An 18,281-nucleotide genomic window follows, 5' to 3' on the forward strand; every position below is an offset into this window, starting at 1 on the left:
TTCTGGCATTTTAAAAACCTTGATACAAACAGCTGAAGGCAAACGTATTAGCCCTCCTGTGAATTTGTAATATTTCCCAAGTGCTGTTTAACGGATACATGATTTTTGCATGATTTAAAATGTTTTTTTTTTTGCTAAAATATTTTTATATTTTTATTGTCTTTGCCATAATTACAGTTAATCATGGATTTAAATGCCTAACTAGGTTCGTTACATTAACTAGGCAAGTTGGGTTAAATAGTCATTGTTTTTTCTTTAGCCAGTCAAAAAAAAAAAAAATAAATAAAAATTCTTAAGGTAATAATAATGATCTATAAAAAAAAATAATAATAAAACTGATTTTATTCCAGCCAAAGTTAAAAAAAAAAATTCTAGAGAAGAAAAAAAAAATGGAAAAACTGGGAAAATTTCCTTGCTCTGTTAAAGATCACTGCATAAAAAAAGACTTTTTCAAAGGGGGGCTAATTATTTTGCCTTCAACTGTATATCTTATTTATAAAAGCTTGTCATTTTATTTGTATTATGCTGCTTATTGATGAAACATTACAGTTGTTTATCAGCGTTAACTATAATTGTTTAGGAGCATTTATTATTCCGAATGGCTTGACAGCAAAGCTTGTACTAAGCAGCTTGTACTTCCCAATGATGTTCTAATATTCAATGAGGATGATGCAAAACACTGGTGAAATTGAAAAAGAACACTGATCATTATTCTATAGCACAAGACTGTATCCAAAATCACCCCTTATTCTTTTTACAAATTGTGCACTATTTGAGGGAGAAGTCATTTGTTGTGGTGTCCAAAATCATAGTGGCTATTCTGAAGTGCATATAACCAAGCACACAAAGCACCACAGAAATGAGTATAACTGATGTACACTCAACAACTAGAATATTCATGATGCACTGTGAGTGTTTGTGTAACAAATGAATTCCCTCATCTGTCCACAAGATGGCATCCAATGGAGATGTAGCATAGGCTAGCAAGTGAAGTGTTTGTTAGAGCAACTGACTTCCATGTACAAAAGCGCCAGTTAAATCCCAGCTCAGACCGGGTTGGGTGCAGTAGGACCGGTGGGTTACACATGAGGGGCTCTTCCGGGATGGGAGTGAGGTTTAGAGGGTTTTGTGTAACAGAGGTTAGCTAGTGAAGTGCTGTTTAGGTAAACCTTACTCGTCTCAACTTAAAAAGGTGCTCTAGCGACAGACACTAGAGGCCACAGTCTTTAACATCCTTGTTAAAGCAAGCGACTCCCATGCAGAGAGTCACCAGCTCGATCTCAGCTCAGAGTGGGTTGGGTGGTATAGGACTGGCAGGGTTAGATTGGTGCCATGACCCTGATCGGAGTGAGGTTTAAGGGTGTGAGTGTAGCGGTGGCCAGCTAGTGAAGCGCTGTGCAGGTAAACCTCACTCCTCTGACCTCTAAAGGTGCTCTAGCAACAGATGCTATAGGCCATGGTCTTGAGTCTCCTTGTTAAAGCAACATACTCCCATGCAGAGAGTTGCCAGTTCAATACCAGCATGGAGTGGGTTGGGTGGTAAAGGACTGCCAGAGTTACACAGAATTCAAATTCGGGCACCTAACACAAATCAAAATACTAAGTAATAGCTAAGTCTTAAATAACTATCCCAGTGTCCGACCAAGAAGTTTAAAATCTACTCCGTATCAAGAGGACTATATTAGACCCTCTCCATGCGAACACTGGTATTTTTTAAACCACAGTTTTTTTTCTATGCAGTTTCATTGTTTGTTTACACAAACAACGCAGTATTGGGTGATTGAAAGTGAAACTTTCTGAAAACTCTAACCAGCCCTGCTAAAATAACCAGCTTAATCCAGCCTAAGCTGGTCGTTTGGTTTTAGCTGGTCGACAAGCCTGGTTTTAGAGAGGTTTTGGCCATTTCCAGTCTAGTTTCCAGCCATTTCCAGCCTGGTCTTAGCTAGTTAAGCTGGAAAATGACCAGCTAAAACCAGCTAGACCAGCGTGGTTGAAGCTGGACATAGCTGGTTTTGGCTTGCTAGGCTGGTCAAGCTGGTTTTAGTTGGTCATCCCCCAGCCTAACCAGCTAAGATCAGGCTGGAAATGGCTGAAAACCAGCCTGGAATGGCCAAAACCTCTCTAAAACCAGCCTGGTCAACCAGCTAAAACCAGCCAACCTAGGCTGTTTTAATCTGTTATTTTCAGCAGGGAGGGTGAAGATTTTCTGAAACTCTGAATACAGTGTGGTTGAATACAACTGAAGTTTTTCCTCATCACCGTTTTCTCCTTTCTGATTGGCCAAGACAAATTCTACACATTTGCACTAAACACATCCCATATTCAATGTCATTCTCATTGCGAGATAGGAATTTGCCTCTGTTCTCATGTTTGCATTGACTTGAATACAATTTATTGCTGAAAATACTTCATTCATTAATTTTCCTTCGGCTTAGTCCCCTATATATTAGGGGTAGCCATAGCGGAATGAACCAGCAACTATTCCAGCATATGTTTTACATAGCGGATGCCCTTCCAGCTGCAACCCAGTACTGGGACATGCCCATACACTCTCGCATTCATACACGCACTCATACACTACGGCTAATTTTGTTTACCCAATTCTCCTATAGCACATGTCTTTGGACTGTTGGGGAAACCGGAGGACCCAGAGGAAACCCATGCGAACATGGGGAGAACATGCAAACTCCACACAAAAACGCCAACTGCTCCATCCAGGAGTCGAACCAGCATCCTTGCTGTGAGGCAACAGTGAAATTTGAAAGTGTCACTATCTTTGCCTGTTGGTTTGGTGCATCATGCATCATGGTGTGTTTTCATACGCATAAAAACAAAACATGCGAAAACGCATGTACGTATGGCCATGGCCTTAGTGGACTAATTTAGCGAATAGTCAATAGGAATTTAGAAGTTGATTTTGGATACAGTCTAATGCTTTTTAAACATTGTTTTCTAGTTCTTATCAATAAGCATCAGTGTTTTTTGCCAAGTGTCTTTGAAACAGTTCTAACAAACACAATGTTAATGGCAGTTTTGTAAACTTTGAAGAGAATTTCAAATGTTGATTCGTGCAATGTACAGTATATAGCGGTAAATCTGCAATGGGAAGCAGTCAAGCACTGCCGATTCTCTAACAGAGCTTTGGGAAGTGTTTGGCATACAAGTTTATGGCATATTCTCCACATTTAACCTCCAAATCCAATTTCTCATTCCAGTCAATCATTGGTTAATTCATATAGAGAGAAAAATGGATGACAGGTGAGACTGATATTAATCAAGGCCAATGAAAGTTACAAGTGGAGGTTACATGTGAGTGTTAATGGGCAATTTGAATGGTTAAAAGTTTGAAGTGAAAGCATTGCACAGCTGTACATTTTACTGCAGTTAATAATATGAATTCTATTCAAAATTTGGATGTCATGAAAGCATGAACTTCCACACAGATCACATATCAGCTGTGCCTCTACAACTCAAAATCAATAAAATCGGTGTCTCCGTCATACAATTTTTATGTCACGTTAGTCAGACATTCTGAGCATGTTTTGTTTATTCATCATTTATATTTTGCGATGACTTCAAGCTTTTAACTTTAAAGTATAAACTAAAAAAGGCATCAGTGGCAGTCGTCACATGAGCCCTGCAACAGTAGGCCTACATTCAAAAATACCACTTGGGTGAAGAAAGGTATGTGTTAGATCACATTTTCTCACACACAACAAGAGTTCTCCAATTTCAGCCTGACCTTTGAAAACGTCTTCAACAGGAATGCACAAGGATTCCAGTAAAAGTGTTTAGTGACTACAAAGGTCGAGGCATGCACATTGGTTTTGATTTGTTCAAAATAAAGTCAAATATATAAATTTAAAAAACAAAATCAATGGAAATATACCTGCAAATAGTGCATTTTATCTTCCTGAAGCTCCCTCAATGGATAGCCCCCCCTTTCTAAGGTTGAGAATTCGTACTTGGCAATACGCTCTACCGTCATGATATCACCAGCGGAGCTATAGTCAAACGGTCTGTCAAATATTAAGTCCGGATGAATGCCTCCATCCTGGCTGTTTTCTGCAAACGCAGAAAGCATATATATATCAGGATTAAAGATCAATGTGCTCAGAATACACAGACAGACAGACAGACAGACGAATAGGTAGGAGAAACAAATTCCCTTTTATACATTTATTTTTTTGGGGGATCCGCATTGAAATTAGAGGATGTCTTCATGTGGACACATAATAGTCTTGTACTGATAATCACGACTGACTGTTGCGGTTTACTACTTAAGAAGGTGTATAGAATGCAATTGATCGAAATTCCCTCACACTTCGATTTGGGGATGGAAAAAAATCTCTGTAAGGGATGTAACGATTTCTTTCATATTCTTAAAACAGTTGTAGGGCAATGTGAAATGCTGATCTTAAGGCAAAATGGGGGACACAGCGGGATGACAGATGAGATCAGCTGTTAGCACAGGCAGCTTTGCATGCATTTGAGTGAGACACAAGTACAAGAAGCAACCCTTATACATACAACTGAGCTGTGTTACACAAGGCAAACCGTCTGGAAAGAAGCAGAGCACTTTTAAATTAAGATCACAACAATCCATCTCTTGTACATATTCCTTATGATTGCAAATGGTGCCGAATAGCAGGAAGGGTAATGAAATACTGCTAATAGCAATGTCAAACACTTAACACCTACATTCATCAGTACATTCAGACAACCTCTGTTTTTTTAATAATTCATAATTATCATGTGACCTAAAGAAAATCTATTTTTAGTACTATTTATATATGTTGGAACATCTTTGAGTACACATTTTTTTATAGCCAAAGTTGCAACCAAAACACAGTTAAGCTTCTCTTAGAGAATTGTTGTCATGGTTGTGAACAATAAAGTAACTATTGTAAATACGACAATGCAGACTCATTGTAAAAATGTACCCCCGTATACATTTCTGGAGAGCGTGAATTATGTAGCCAGAGCTATGTACGGCTGCATTTTGTCTTTAAAACGAATGCTATAATGTGGCCGCTACCAGCTGATGACTTACCTCTGTGTAGACGGATTTTCCGCTGTTACCAGTTTGCTCAGTAGCTCGCCACGTACATTCTCGAACTTGAGACACAGAGAGGAGTTGACCACGACGAAGTGGTTCTATTTCGAAGAATGATTTCAAAATGTAAAACTAAAGCCAAAAAACAAAATAAACAAGTATAATAACAGGGTGAGAACGTGGTACGATTGTAAAACGTGGCGGTCGCGAGGGCTTTTCTGGATTGGTTTTGAAAACAACGTCGGTTGGGTTTTGGGAAGTGGGTGATCCCGTCAATCTGTGCTTTTGAAAACACTATCGGTTGGGCTTAGGGAAGGGGGTGGGTGGGGGTATCAGTCGGTCAGTAAGTCAGTCGACAACGGCCTCTGGTAGGCGGGAATGGCACTCGCAAGAAACTTGAGATCTGAAAAAGCGTACAAAGTGGCCTCTGGTGGATTTGTAATAACAAAAACTGCAAAATAAAATTGCCCCTAATAAAGGTTTCTGTCCAGAAATGTATATAGGGGTACGTATCAATATAGAGCTTTAGTTGAAATATGAATATGAAAACAGCAAATCAACATCAGAACTCTCTGAAAGGGTTTAAGATGCTTCTTTCTGTCAATTAATTATTTATTTATTTATTTATTTGTTTTTGCTAAATAACACAAAGCTAAAAGTTTTATTGTTGCAACAGTGCCTATATATTCAACATAGGCTCATTCTGAAAACGCAGCCCTATATACATTTCTGGAGATCGCTGCATTTCATCTTTAAAAGTAACGATACGAGGTGGTATGACGCCATTCCTTTTCTCGCTTACCAGCTGACTGCTTACCTCCTTATGGACGGCTTTTCCGCTGTTACTAGTTTGTCCGGTAGCTCAACATGTACGTCGGTGGACTTGAGACGCAGAGCGGAGTTGACCGCGACAATGAAGCTCGAGTCTGGAGAAGAACGGTTCCAGAAAGCAGGTAAGACAAAAACAACAAGCCAAAAAATAAAATAAACAAGTATATACCAGGGTGAGAATGTGGTAAAAACTGATATGCGATAAAAATCAGGGGGCTTTTCTTTTTCTGGATTGCTTTTTAAAACACTACTGGTTGGATCTAAGGAAGGGGGAAGGTGGGGGGGTATCAGTCGGTTGGTCAGTCAGTAAGTCAGACAGTCAATAATGGGCTCTAGTGGTTTTATGCGAGAAGAGCAGGCGCAAATGGCACTCGCAAGAGAAACTTGAGATCTTAAAAAGCCTACACAGCGGCTTCTGGTGGATTCACGAAAACAAAAACTGCAAAAAAAAGCATAGTCAAGGGACGTACTTGGCACTCCCAAGAAATGTATATAGGGGTACGTAATTAGAATGAGCCTGGATTGTATATATTGTATAGGCAAACGCAAATGTCAAAGTAGTGGTGACATCATGAAAAAGTTGCATCAGTGAAACAATGGTGCTGTAATTTTGTATTTACTCCCCTTTTTACTTGATTATTTGAATATACTATATAGCAGCTAACCAAATACAGCAGCCTAGGCTTGAATACAGTTATTCTCCATGTAAAGGAACATTAAAACATAGTCCGGTAATGTCAGCTAAAATTTATGAAGGGATTTTGTGGTAAAATGTAGGTCACATGATAAATCCAATGACGGAAATCATCATTTGTTGACCAAGCAATATTCCCCCCCAAAATATAGCAGGAAGAATACAAATAACAATAATAATGATAAATAAGAAAAATAATTATAATTGTAAAATTATTATATAAAAAAATGTTATATATACAATTATTAAATTATAAAAAATATACATATAAACAATAATAATAGTCAAATAAAAATAAAGTATGAAACTTCCTTTACTTTCTTTCTCCACACACCTTTAACATTAAACTGTTGGAATAATTAATAACATAATACATATTTATAAAAAACATACATACATACATACATATATATATATATATATATATATATATATATATATATATATATATATATATATATACACATATATATATATATATATATATATATATATATATATATATATACACACACACATACATATATATATATACATACATACATATATATATACATACATACATATATATATATATATATATATATATATATACATATACATATATATATATACATATATATATATATATATATATATATATATATATATATATATATATATATATATATATATATATATATATATATATAATTTTTTTTTGCATACATAATATGCTAATTTAAAATGATATATGTATGCATGTGACTGCAGGATGATAATTACTAAACTACATTGACTATTTAACATCGGTTTTGTATGCAGTAAACATACGGTGCATCTTTTAGATTATTACATTTACAAGCGTTTGAGTTTAGTTGCCTTTTTTCCAATTACTAAAATGTAGATAACTATATCTGTATACTTTTTATTATCTTGTTTTTATTTTTTATAAAATAAAAAAATTTTTTTTGATGTCTTGATGTCTTGAGTGGTCCTTACCTTCATCCACTTCATCGTTGGACATGATGGCAACACATTTCTCCCAGACCATCTTGACGTCTGCTCTGTAACGGTCACAGGCCCACAGGAACATGGGGAGGAGGATGGACTGAGCTATGGAGCACCACAGCACACACAGGACCATCCAGCTGTAGGAGCGGTCAAATTTCAAGCTGGCAAAGCTCACCACCTACAATCAAGCACCTCGGTTATGTATGGAAGTGGTTAAAGCAAAGTAAAATGGCCACACAAATGGTTACTTTTAAAATGTATGCATCAATTTACCACAGCAGTGATACACATAATCAAATACTAATTACGCTTATCACTACACCAACTGGTGTAAATTAAACAAAACAGATTTAGGCATTACCACATCCAGTTAAAACCAGTAGTTTACATACGCTGTATAAAAAGGCACATAACCATTTAAAAAAAAGTCAGATGGTAATGTGACTAAACTTGTTCTCTTTTATGTAAGTTAGGAAATTTGTTTCTGTTATGCTTAATAGCAGAATAATGAGAGATATATGTTTTGAGAAATTGTTATAACTTTTCTTGAAAGTCAAGTTTACATACAATGAGATTATTATGCCTCTGAAGAAGCTCAAATGATGGTGTCAAGGTTTTTGAAGTTTCTAATTATCTAATTGACAACATTTGAGTTAATTGGAGGCACAACTGTAGAATAGCATTTAAGGAAAACCTCAAACCCACTGCTTCCTTGTGTGACAACATGGGAAAATCAACAAGCTAGAATCAACAAAAAAGGCAGATTACAATTGGCTAAATTACACTGGGAAAAAGACAAACTTTTGGAGACATGTCCTGTAGTCTGATGGAACTAAGATTGAACTGTTTGGCCATAAGTGTTACTTTTGGAGGACAAAGGGGAAAGCTTACAAGCCTAGGAACACCATCCCAACTGTGAAGTATCCGCTCTAATTGGTCCACCGTTTTTATGTTGTTAAATTAAAAAAAAAGGACTGGGTGTGTTTATATCACCCCAATATGATGGTCTATACACTAAATATATACAAATATGTTTGTCCAAATAGCTTGAAAAGTAGATTTTTCACCATAGGTGCCCTTTAATAAAATACCTCACTACTTCAACTTCAATGGAGTAAATGGTCTATACACAACTGAACTGTAGGGGATAATCTTCTTAAAAAATTTGAGAAACCGAACAAGTTCTTTCAGACACAACACAGATAAATAATTAATACTGATTTTGGTGGGGGAATTTAGGTGAGAGTTATATCTACTGGTAAAATGCCTGGTTTGCATAACTACAAATCAAACTACAATAAAAAGGTTGTACGGATGGAGGACATGCAAACTCCACAGAGAAAAACATCCTGGGTCAGCTGGGACTCAAATCAACCTTGCAGTGCATGATTCTGTCCTATGCTTCTTCCGACTCTCTGAGTGGACTTTCTGGCAGTAAAAATGTGGATAGGTTGCATCACTGCCATTGTTTGCCTGTTTCATTGCCAGTTTCAGAGTTTGGATGTGACTGACATTTGGAGTTTAATGCATTTTTCTTCTGTGACTGTGTATCGCTCTCAGTGACTAACTGTGCTTCACCAGTTCATTTTTTTGTGACAGAAGTTCAATCATGTGTTTTTGACTAACAGTTTCTTCCTCATGCTTCACGCTACAGTGCCCATTGTGTGAACCAAGACATCACTTTTGTGCCTCAACCACAACACATACTGACAATCTATCAATAGAGTGATTTCACGATGTGTCATCGGTCGGCCATGTTGTAGAGCAGAACATAAACAATGCCACTGAACCAGACAAATGTTTTGCTGATTACCGCTGCTGAAAATAATCAATTAATGTAATGTTTTGTGCTGTAGAAAAAAACAAACATTTAAGCTGACCATACAAATGAGATTTTGGGTTCAATTCTGAGCCTAATTTTGACTTGTGTGACTTTTGTTTGTTGGGCCCAATTTTAGATTAGTCGTACAACATTAGTCATGCTGATCAGTGTTGAGGGGGCACGGAGAGGTGATTAAACTTCCCCAATCAGCAATCGAATGGTCGGATGGCATGTCAGAAACTTTGCTAGACTTTCAATAAGGTTATTGTATTGTTCAATCAGAGTTACAAATCAATTGAGTTGAACAATTGAGTGAGCCTTGTCCTTACATCGCATATGATTTGGCATACATTGGTTGGTGTTAGCAAGAAACCAAAGCTCCATCAATTGACACCCCACAGGCAATTTGATATTCTGTGTCCTTGTTACTGCGTGCCACTCTACAACATGCAGAACAGTCAGACAAACCAGACATAGTAGAGTAACATCAGCAATTAACATGTGAAAGAGAGTCAACTGATGGAAGTAGGAATCTTGGGAGAAATGCTCATGTAACCCTGCAGGTCCTACTGTACTCAACCCGCTCTGAGCTGGGATCAAACTGGCGACTTTCCGCATGGTAGTTGGTTGTTCAAACAAATAGGCTAAAGACCATAGCCTATAGCGTCTGTCGTTAGAGCACCTTTTTTAGAGGTCAGAGGAGTGAGGTTTACCTGCACGCCACTTCACTAGCTGGCCTCTGCTACACTGAGCTAAGGTACGTTCTCCTCTGGCCAAACACAAAGGGGGCAGAGATGTTACAGGGCTTGAGCACATCTGGGATCTATGCTATGATATATGCTAAAAAGACTATTATCAAGTTTTGTGCTCTTGATTCATCAATGACCACGACAAACATTTGTTCTGGATACCGGTCAGATCCAAGATTACTTGAACCTTGGGTTAACTATCCATGTTGCACCAATCATTCTCAATACGTTTTAGCAGCTCAAAGATTCAAGAAACTCTTGAGTACTTTATAAAAGATTTTAACAAATTTGTGTGTGTTAAGAATCAATTAGCCCCAAATAAGAATCAATTAGACATTAGCCCCTTTCACACATACAGACCTTTCCGGAAAATTGCCGGCAATTTTCCGGAAAGGTTGTATGTGTGAACAGGTCCTTTTTGAAAATACCGGTAAATTCGTTCTGGCTATTTTCCAGAAAGAGCAGTTGTAACATTACCGGCAATTTGCCGGAATGCTGCGCTGTGTGAATGCAGAAGGAAGATTGCCGTAATAAGCGCGTACACGTCTAGAACGTGCTGACGTGAGACGTCTGCTTTAGCCAATCACAACAGTCAGACGCATTTACGTCCGCGCGGTTTGTGAGAATAAAAGCCTTTGAATATTTTTCCAGACACATTTAGCTGCTAAGTTAGTCAGATAATGTTTATATGTTCTTCTTAATGCCAACTGTGTAAATATTCATCGATGAGATGCTTATGATAAGCCGTTGTTTGTTTACCTTCAAGCTTTGCGTGTGCCTGTGAAACAGCCTGAGCGCCTGCACACACACATATTATGAACATCTCGACATGCGAAAGTGATCCTGCGAAAGTTGTTCACAATATTGATCATCCACAGAGTTTGTAATTTAGTCAAATGTTTACAAACACAAGCGTAGCCGTTAAAGCTCATTTGTGGTGAATGATGTCAGAATTTACCGGCATTTTGGAATGGATGTGTGAATGCTCTTTTCCAGAAAATTTCCGTAACGTCCTCGCCTGTGTGAACAGCGCTTTTTTGAATATACCGGTAAAGTCGTTCCGGAAATGTTCCAGATATTTACCGGTATCACTGTGTGAAAGGGGCTAATGTTAGCACCTGTTAGCTTTAATTGTGGATAAACCTGGATAATTTTGAGCTTTTGTCAGCCAATTTTATCTTCCGGTTTAAAATCATTTTTGGGGTGAGACCAAAATCATTAACATCGAGAGGATCACATGCTTATGATTTACCACAGTCTGTCCCGCATTAGCTAATTATGATCCTCATTCATTTGATTCCTAAGTTATTATAAATAACCAACAGTCTTCATTTCACATTTATCATGTCTGGAAGAAACCACCCTTTCTCCCCCTTCTCCTTTTTTTTCTCACAGATTGGGCGGCACGGCAGCCCAGTGGTCAGCAAGAGTGTGTTTCTGTGCAGAGTTTGTATGTTCTCTCCGTGTCCGTGTGGCTTTCCTCCAGGTTCTCCTGTTTTCTCCCATTGTCCAAAGATATCCATGATAAGTAAGTAAGTAAGTAAAGGTTTATTTATATAGCACCTTTCCCAGACATTGAGTCACAAAGTGCTTTACAATAAGAGAAAACGAGTAAAAGAAAAAAAAAAATCATACATAACAGACAAAGCAAAACAGGCACTTTGTCTAGTTCCCTTCCTTCTCAAAGTAGTTAACCTTAGCCACTCCAGCCAGGAAGTTTTTGAGATCTACCTAAGCTCAATCTCCCCTCTTGCTCTGCGAACAGGAGGGAACCCTGTGCTCGAGGATCCCTTGAGCTCAGGGCTCTCTCCCGGGACTGCATGCCAAACAAGCTTATGATAAACCATCAGCTAAGTTGGAACTCTTGAAGCATTAGAAGCTGTACGAGGATTGGAAAATGGCGGACTTTGTCTTTTATCAGTTGAGTTTGCTACATTCAGACACATTTCCTATATCCATGCGGCTGTGTTCACTTATGTTTAAAATCGGCAGGGTTAATGATTGAAATATCTATGGCAGGAGACCTGCTGCACTGCTATGCACTGTGTCTGTTTTCAGACCCAGGGATTCAGGAGGAGAGAAGTCCTCCTATTTTGTAACCTATGCAATATATAGAATTACAAGTAACCTATTATACCTATCATAAACTATAAAATCATGAGTCTCCTCACATTTTGTGTCTGATTTTGTGCGCTAACTGACAGTCATTCGCTTCACTCCCCACTTTTTCCCCTGCTCTGCCGGCCACGCCCACTCAGAGCATTTTTTCTTTTTTGAAAAATTTCTGAGCTAGAATTGAACTGAAACAGGGGGATTTCATAACCCTTTAAAGACATTTTTTTATGATTTTGACAGCACAAATAAGCAACACAAGATATACAGAAGTAGATTATCATGAAATGTATGCTGTTGTTAACATCCAAATATTACCACAATTAGGCATGGGCCGGTATAAGATTCTGACGGTATGATAACCTTGAATATAAATATCACAGTTTCATGGTATCACGGTACTGTGATTACTGCTCTAAAATATATTCTTTTTAAATGTCTGTGTAAAAAAACTAAAAGTTTTCCCCCCTTTGAACACAATATATTCTATTTTGAAAAACCTTTAAAATATTTTGTAGCTGGCGAGGCAGTGGCGCAGTGGGTAGTGCTGTCGCCTCACAGCAAGAAGGTCGCTGGGTCGAACCTCGGCTCAGTTGGCATTTCTGTGTGGAGTTTGCTTGTCCTCTCTGCCTTAGCGTGGGTTTTCTCCGGGTGCTTTGGTTTCCCGCACAGTCCAAAGACATGCGGTACAGGTGAATTAGGTAGGCAAAATTGTCCGTAGTGTAAGAGTGTGTGTGTAAATGTGTGTGTGGATGTTTCTCAGGGATGGGTTGTGGCTGGAAGGGCATCCGCTGCGTAAAAACTTGCTGGATAAGTTGGCGGTTCATTCTGCTGTGGCAACCCCAGATTAATAAAGGGACTAAGCCGACACGAAAATGAATGAATGAATATTTTGGAGCTGTAAACATGTCAGGCTAAGTAATGAAAATAAACCATTGACTTCTGCTGTCTTCATTAGTTTCAAAAACACACATTTCTTTTTTTTTAAATTGGCATCTTTGGATATATTTTCTGCTGGAGATGCTGTTGTTTTAAAAAATCTTACACATACCATAAGGACGGTGTTACAGAAAATTTTGGCGGTTAACTTTTTCAAACCGCGGTATACCTTGAAAAACGGTTATAGTCCCATGCCTAATCAAAATGGCATAAAGGTAACAGGCAAAAGCATTACAATATCTAAAAACACTCAATATTACCAAACTAACACCATCGAATGAGAAAAACACATAACCTAAATCAAGTAGAACTGTTTCCTTCTGTATCATGAACACTTAAATTTAACTGAATAATAAAACTTAGCTAAAGCTGAATACCAACATTCACAAATGTAGAAACTTTGGGTTTGACTCATGTGGTGACTGCTGCTAAACACACACCAGTTTGTGTGAGCGGTTCACTTGTTTCTTTTCTGCAATGAAATGGCTAAGAACTTACTAAGACACATGTGTTCCTTCTAAAGACTTATCTAGGAAGTGAGAGGGCTTTTATAGTGCATCAGTGTGAAATGCTTGAGTAAGCTTCAAATAGATTTCTGATTCTCAGGACTTGTTTTTGGCCTTTAAATCCCTCGGCAGGATTGGTGGTTTTACAGGTCTTATCAGTGAGCCCATGCTGAATAGACTTTGCTCCTACTCTGGTGAAGGCTTGGGTTACTAAAATCGTGCTTTTTAGCCATTATCATAGGGTCCATCTTTAAAGAACCTTTCACGGTGGCATGCTGTATCTTTCAGCACACTTTTGTCAGACTTTATCATCTGGTCATGGACTTCACTCTGTTCTATCATCTTCCTCTATCAGTCTATCTAAATGTTCACTGCTTGATGAACTGTGCTGTGCAGGGGTACCGTAACAAGGGGGAAGGGATTAGGATGTTTCTAAGGACCTAGTCACACAGGGGGCCTAGCAGAACCCAATACTTTGGTGTATGATTTTGGTATTCCCTCTCTGCACAGTAATATATTAGGATACACATTAAAACAAAAGCACCCTTCTGAGACAAGAAATTGTGTGTCCCCTTAAGACGTTTGCCGGTTATTCAGAAACGCAGCACTTCACAGACCGATTCTGAGCTTCGTGCATAATCAGGTAGATGGCGAGACTCAAGAGATGACGCAGGCAAAATCAGGATAGATTAAAGTTTTAAGGGAAGCATTAAAAAAGAGAAAGAAGGAGAGGGAAGACCGCTAGTCACCCAGTTTTTAACATTCCAAGTTTTAAGCAACTGCTTTACGTAACGTAAAATAGATTCTCTCAGGAACCTGTTAAGAAAACTTTTCATCAGCGTCTTTTTATAAGAGAGTCAGAACAATGGGATTTACCCATTTGTGCCTAGATTTTTCTGGATGGCTTCATGTATGTAGTCATATTAAAACATGAATAATATATAGAAAAATATTAAAAAAAGGAAAACAACTGCTATATACTGTGGGCTTACATGCAAATGGGATATTTATCAAATGATCTGTTTACAGCGTATATAATTATTTGTATTTATTCATAAATGCATAGTTTTGGTTCATTTAATGAACTGTTTTAATGTTTATTTACTGTCTCTTGTTAAATATAACAAATTCTGATGCTTACCGATATTGGTTGTTGCTACATGTGTCAAGAAGATAAGATACTAGCTACACAGTATAGCTGCACAATTAATCGTTAAAAGATCGCGATCTCGATTCGACCCCCTAGACGATCTTAATCCAGCATTTCTACGATTCTGTCAATCATATTTTCAAGTTTAGGAGAGAAGAAAAGGCGGCTGAACGAGTCTTTTTATTGTTTCACACACGTTGCTCTGTGACATTGACTCCTCCAAATGATGTTGAATGAGTCACATACTGTATTTATAAGGTATAATTCACCTAAAAATGTCATTTTTGTCTTAACATAATGATGTTTTCGCGATCGGGAAATCACACGTGACATGAGCTGCTGACCGTGAGCTGTTATCATAGAGAGGGAGCACGCTTAATGATAGACGCGCGGCTCCTACTTTAGTGAACAGAACCTGCATATGTTGCGAGTAACAGGTAATACAGTTGCAAATAATATTCAGTTTGTGTCACAGAGTGATCATTTGGGGGAAGTATGAACAAGCACTTAGCAGTCAGAATGAAACCGAAAGTGTGCACTTCATTTAAATTATCATATCGCATTTTAGAGTTATGATTACGACAAGCATTTGATATGTTTTTCCTTTCATAGCGAACCCACAGTTGTGCATGAAAATAAAGGTTTACAATGTCAGTGTAACTACTCTAGCCTATATATTGTTGAATATAATCTGATAATGGCAAATGTCTGATTTTACCAGTGAATAAAATAGTCTAATATGACAGATTGCAAGTATATATCTCAAACATAATAATTCAACATCAGAATTATTATAAGTAGAATAGAATTATTTAAAGAAACCAGTAGACCTACACATAATATTATTATTGAGGTTGTGCCATATGTTTGTTTTTACCATACCTTTATTTTACATCTACAGAATCGTGAGAAAATCGTGATCTTTATTTTAAGCAAAAAAAAAAATCGCGATTCTCATTTTAGCCAGAATCGTGCAGCTCTACTACACAGGCTCATTGGGAATATGTGCCTAGGGATTTTTTTTGAGAACTGAGAAATATGTGCTCATGGGTACATATGTCTGCATTTTGACTGTAAAACAAGTGATACAGGTGGTAAAAATGATTTGCTTTCAGAAATCAGAAATTGGGTAAAAAAATAAATAGGGGGCAAATAGTTCAAGGGGGCTAATAATTCTGACTTCAACTGTATATATAAAGTATTATTATTTTTTTTAATAGTTCAGATAGACAGGAGATAAGACCAGGCCCGTGCAGAGATTTTCTAAGAGGCATGTGCAGGATGAAACAATTTAAGACCGGGGAGGGGGGATCATGGTAGAAGCATGCAGCTATGATGGATTTTCTCTTCTAGTTTGCTTTTGAAAACACTATTGGTTGGGTTTAGGAAAGGAACTGTGTGGGTCAGTCGATATCAAGCTGATTATATGCATGTTGACAAGCCGACCGGCTTTTTTTAGGAGCATGCGTGTGAAGGACATTGAGATTGGCAGAAATGTACACAGCAGCCTCTAGTGGATTTTAAGTAATGGCATATATGAGGAAACGTGCCTCGGTAACGAAGTAAACCAAGGTACATATTTCTTGGTTCTTAAAAATGTGTCCCTGAGTACATATTTGCAGTGAGTCTGGGTTGGAAAATTGGGGTACATGGCTTTGGGGACTGGAGTACATCTTAGCCAGGAGGCCCAGAAACAGTAGTGACACTTCTTTTGCTGTGATGTAGTGATCTGACAGTGTTAGCTACTGATAAAATATCAAGTGGACCTATGAAAGGCAACATATGTAACCCTGATTTCCTGAATAGGCATAGGACAAATGTCATACCTGGAGGCTGTTCCCAAAACATCATCTACTGACACTGTTCACTGCTTACTCAGTAAACCAAGGTTAAAACCGAGACATTTACCACAATGCAGCAGATATAGATAAAGTTATGATTTAAAGGTGCAGTAGGTGATCTTCCACAATGCTAACAGCTTAGCATAAATCTCTGAATCACAGTCCCTCCCCTGCCGTCTAGAGCCACGCCTCCTTAAACACGAGCACAGCAAAAGAACCCTCTCTCATGTGTTAAAAGCTACTAGTGCTTGTCAGGCTGCGTGCAAGCCAAACTGACATGCTATTTCAGATTGAATATTTAGAGTTGCATGGTAAACGATATAGGGAGAGACTAGGCGGAATAGCAATGCTTACTTGTGTTTTGTTGTTAAACTAATTAAAATCTACATCATCGATGCTTTAAAAGGTCCCTTATGAAACTGAAATAGTCTTATCAATCTTTCATTGAAAGATTTTAGTGGCTGAACAACACTTCTGTGAAGATATAACCCATTTGTAACAACAACATCTAACGTTACATCAGCTTTGCGTCAAGCTAAAACAGTTTTAAAACAGAACATTACCGGTCTAAGAGAAATCCTTCAGACATGGTGTCATCCTTTCTCCAGCGTGCAAAGGTAACTCTAAAAAGTTTTGATCCAGCATGTTTTTACCGATCACGTGCGCATGCTCTCTTTTGTGAACGCACGGGGATCGGCGGAGCTGCGTACAAACGGCTGCGCAGTTGTTCAACTCTGCATTTGCTGACAGACAGATTGGGCTACTTATCGGAATTATAAGACATGTCGGCCCGACTCTATTTAATTGGATAAACTTTTTTTTTTTCAATATGCCTTACCCAAAATATAAAAATACATATAAATACATTTAGATAATTTACTGTAATCATTACTATTAGAGTGTAAAGAGACTTTCAACCAGCACAACAAAAAATGCTTCTGAAGACAATCGCCTACTGCACCTTTAACACAATGCTATAGCGGGTCATGAATGATGTGCATGACTTGGACACTGAGGGAAACAGTGTTAATTACAAATAAAATTTAATCGACCATATAATCACAAATGATAAGTAAAACAAAGTAAGAAAATCTGTGCATTCAAAACTACTGGCGACCAAGAGCATTCAACAAAAAAAAAAACCCATACCAAACACAAGCCAGTCTTGTCTAAAAAAGCATTGTGATCAGAACACAACAAACCACCAATCATACTTCTTATGTTGTTTATAATCTGATATCAGAGGTGGGTAGTAACGAATTACATTTACAATGAGAAACATTTATCGAACCCTACATATATAAATTTTCATTTTATACGTTTATTCTTAACATCTGCACATTTTCATACCCATTTTCCACAAAACTAAATGAGTTGACGTTTTTAATTTATACAAATATTTGGACACCTCACAAAAGTTTAGGAACATACCTATACTGCGATTTATTAAGGTCAAAATTGCGATTTACGATTGCGATACGATAAACAAGTGGTATGACTCAACTTGCTTGTTATCAAGAAAAATGCATACACAGATTACTAATAATGCTGAAATTTTTATTTTTCAACTGAGATACAGTATACAGTG

General features: G+C 37.7%; 1 protein-coding gene and 2 long non-coding RNA genes across 5 annotated transcripts in view; 2 read left to right on the forward strand and 1 right to left on the reverse strand.

Moving 5' to 3' along the window:
* gpr153 (G protein-coupled receptor 153) overlaps nucleotides 1–18,281 on the reverse strand; it is a 73,457-nt gene that overhangs the window by 8,332 nt on the left and 46,844 nt on the right. For 2 of the 3 annotated variants that reach the window (XR_015498442.1, XM_087265458.1), the window contains exons 4-5: nucleotides 7,563–7,752; nucleotides 3,890–4,065 (exon numbers count right to left, since the gene is read on the reverse strand). Coding sequence is in view for 2 of the 3 variants with exons in the window: in XM_087265458.1 (XP_087121584.1) it covers nucleotides 3,890–4,065; nucleotides 7,563–7,752 (366 nt within the window). In the remaining variant the exon portion in view is untranslated. Of the gene's footprint in view, nucleotides 1–3,889; nucleotides 4,066–4,530; nucleotides 4,561–7,562; nucleotides 7,753–18,281 lie in introns of all 3 variants that reach the window. The other variant, XM_087265459.1, reaches the window with a different exon arrangement.
* LOC147842861 (uncharacterized) lies at nucleotides 134–2,838 on the forward strand. The gene is made up of 2 exons (XR_015498581.1): nucleotides 134–1,892; nucleotides 2,132–2,838. It is a non-coding gene; the product is annotated as an uncharacterized LOC147842861 (long non-coding RNA).
* Nucleotides 13,929–17,822, forward strand: LOC147842862 (uncharacterized). The gene is made up of 2 exons (XR_015498578.1): nucleotides 13,929–14,894; nucleotides 15,843–17,822. It is a non-coding gene; the product is annotated as an uncharacterized LOC147842862 (long non-coding RNA).

Source organism: Danio rerio, chromosome 8 (genome assembly GCF_052040795.2).
Source record: "Danio rerio strain M-AB ecotype USA chromosome 8, GRCz13ab, whole genome shotgun sequence".
Taxonomy (NCBI): Eukaryota; Metazoa; Chordata; class Actinopteri; order Cypriniformes; family Danionidae; genus Danio; species Danio rerio.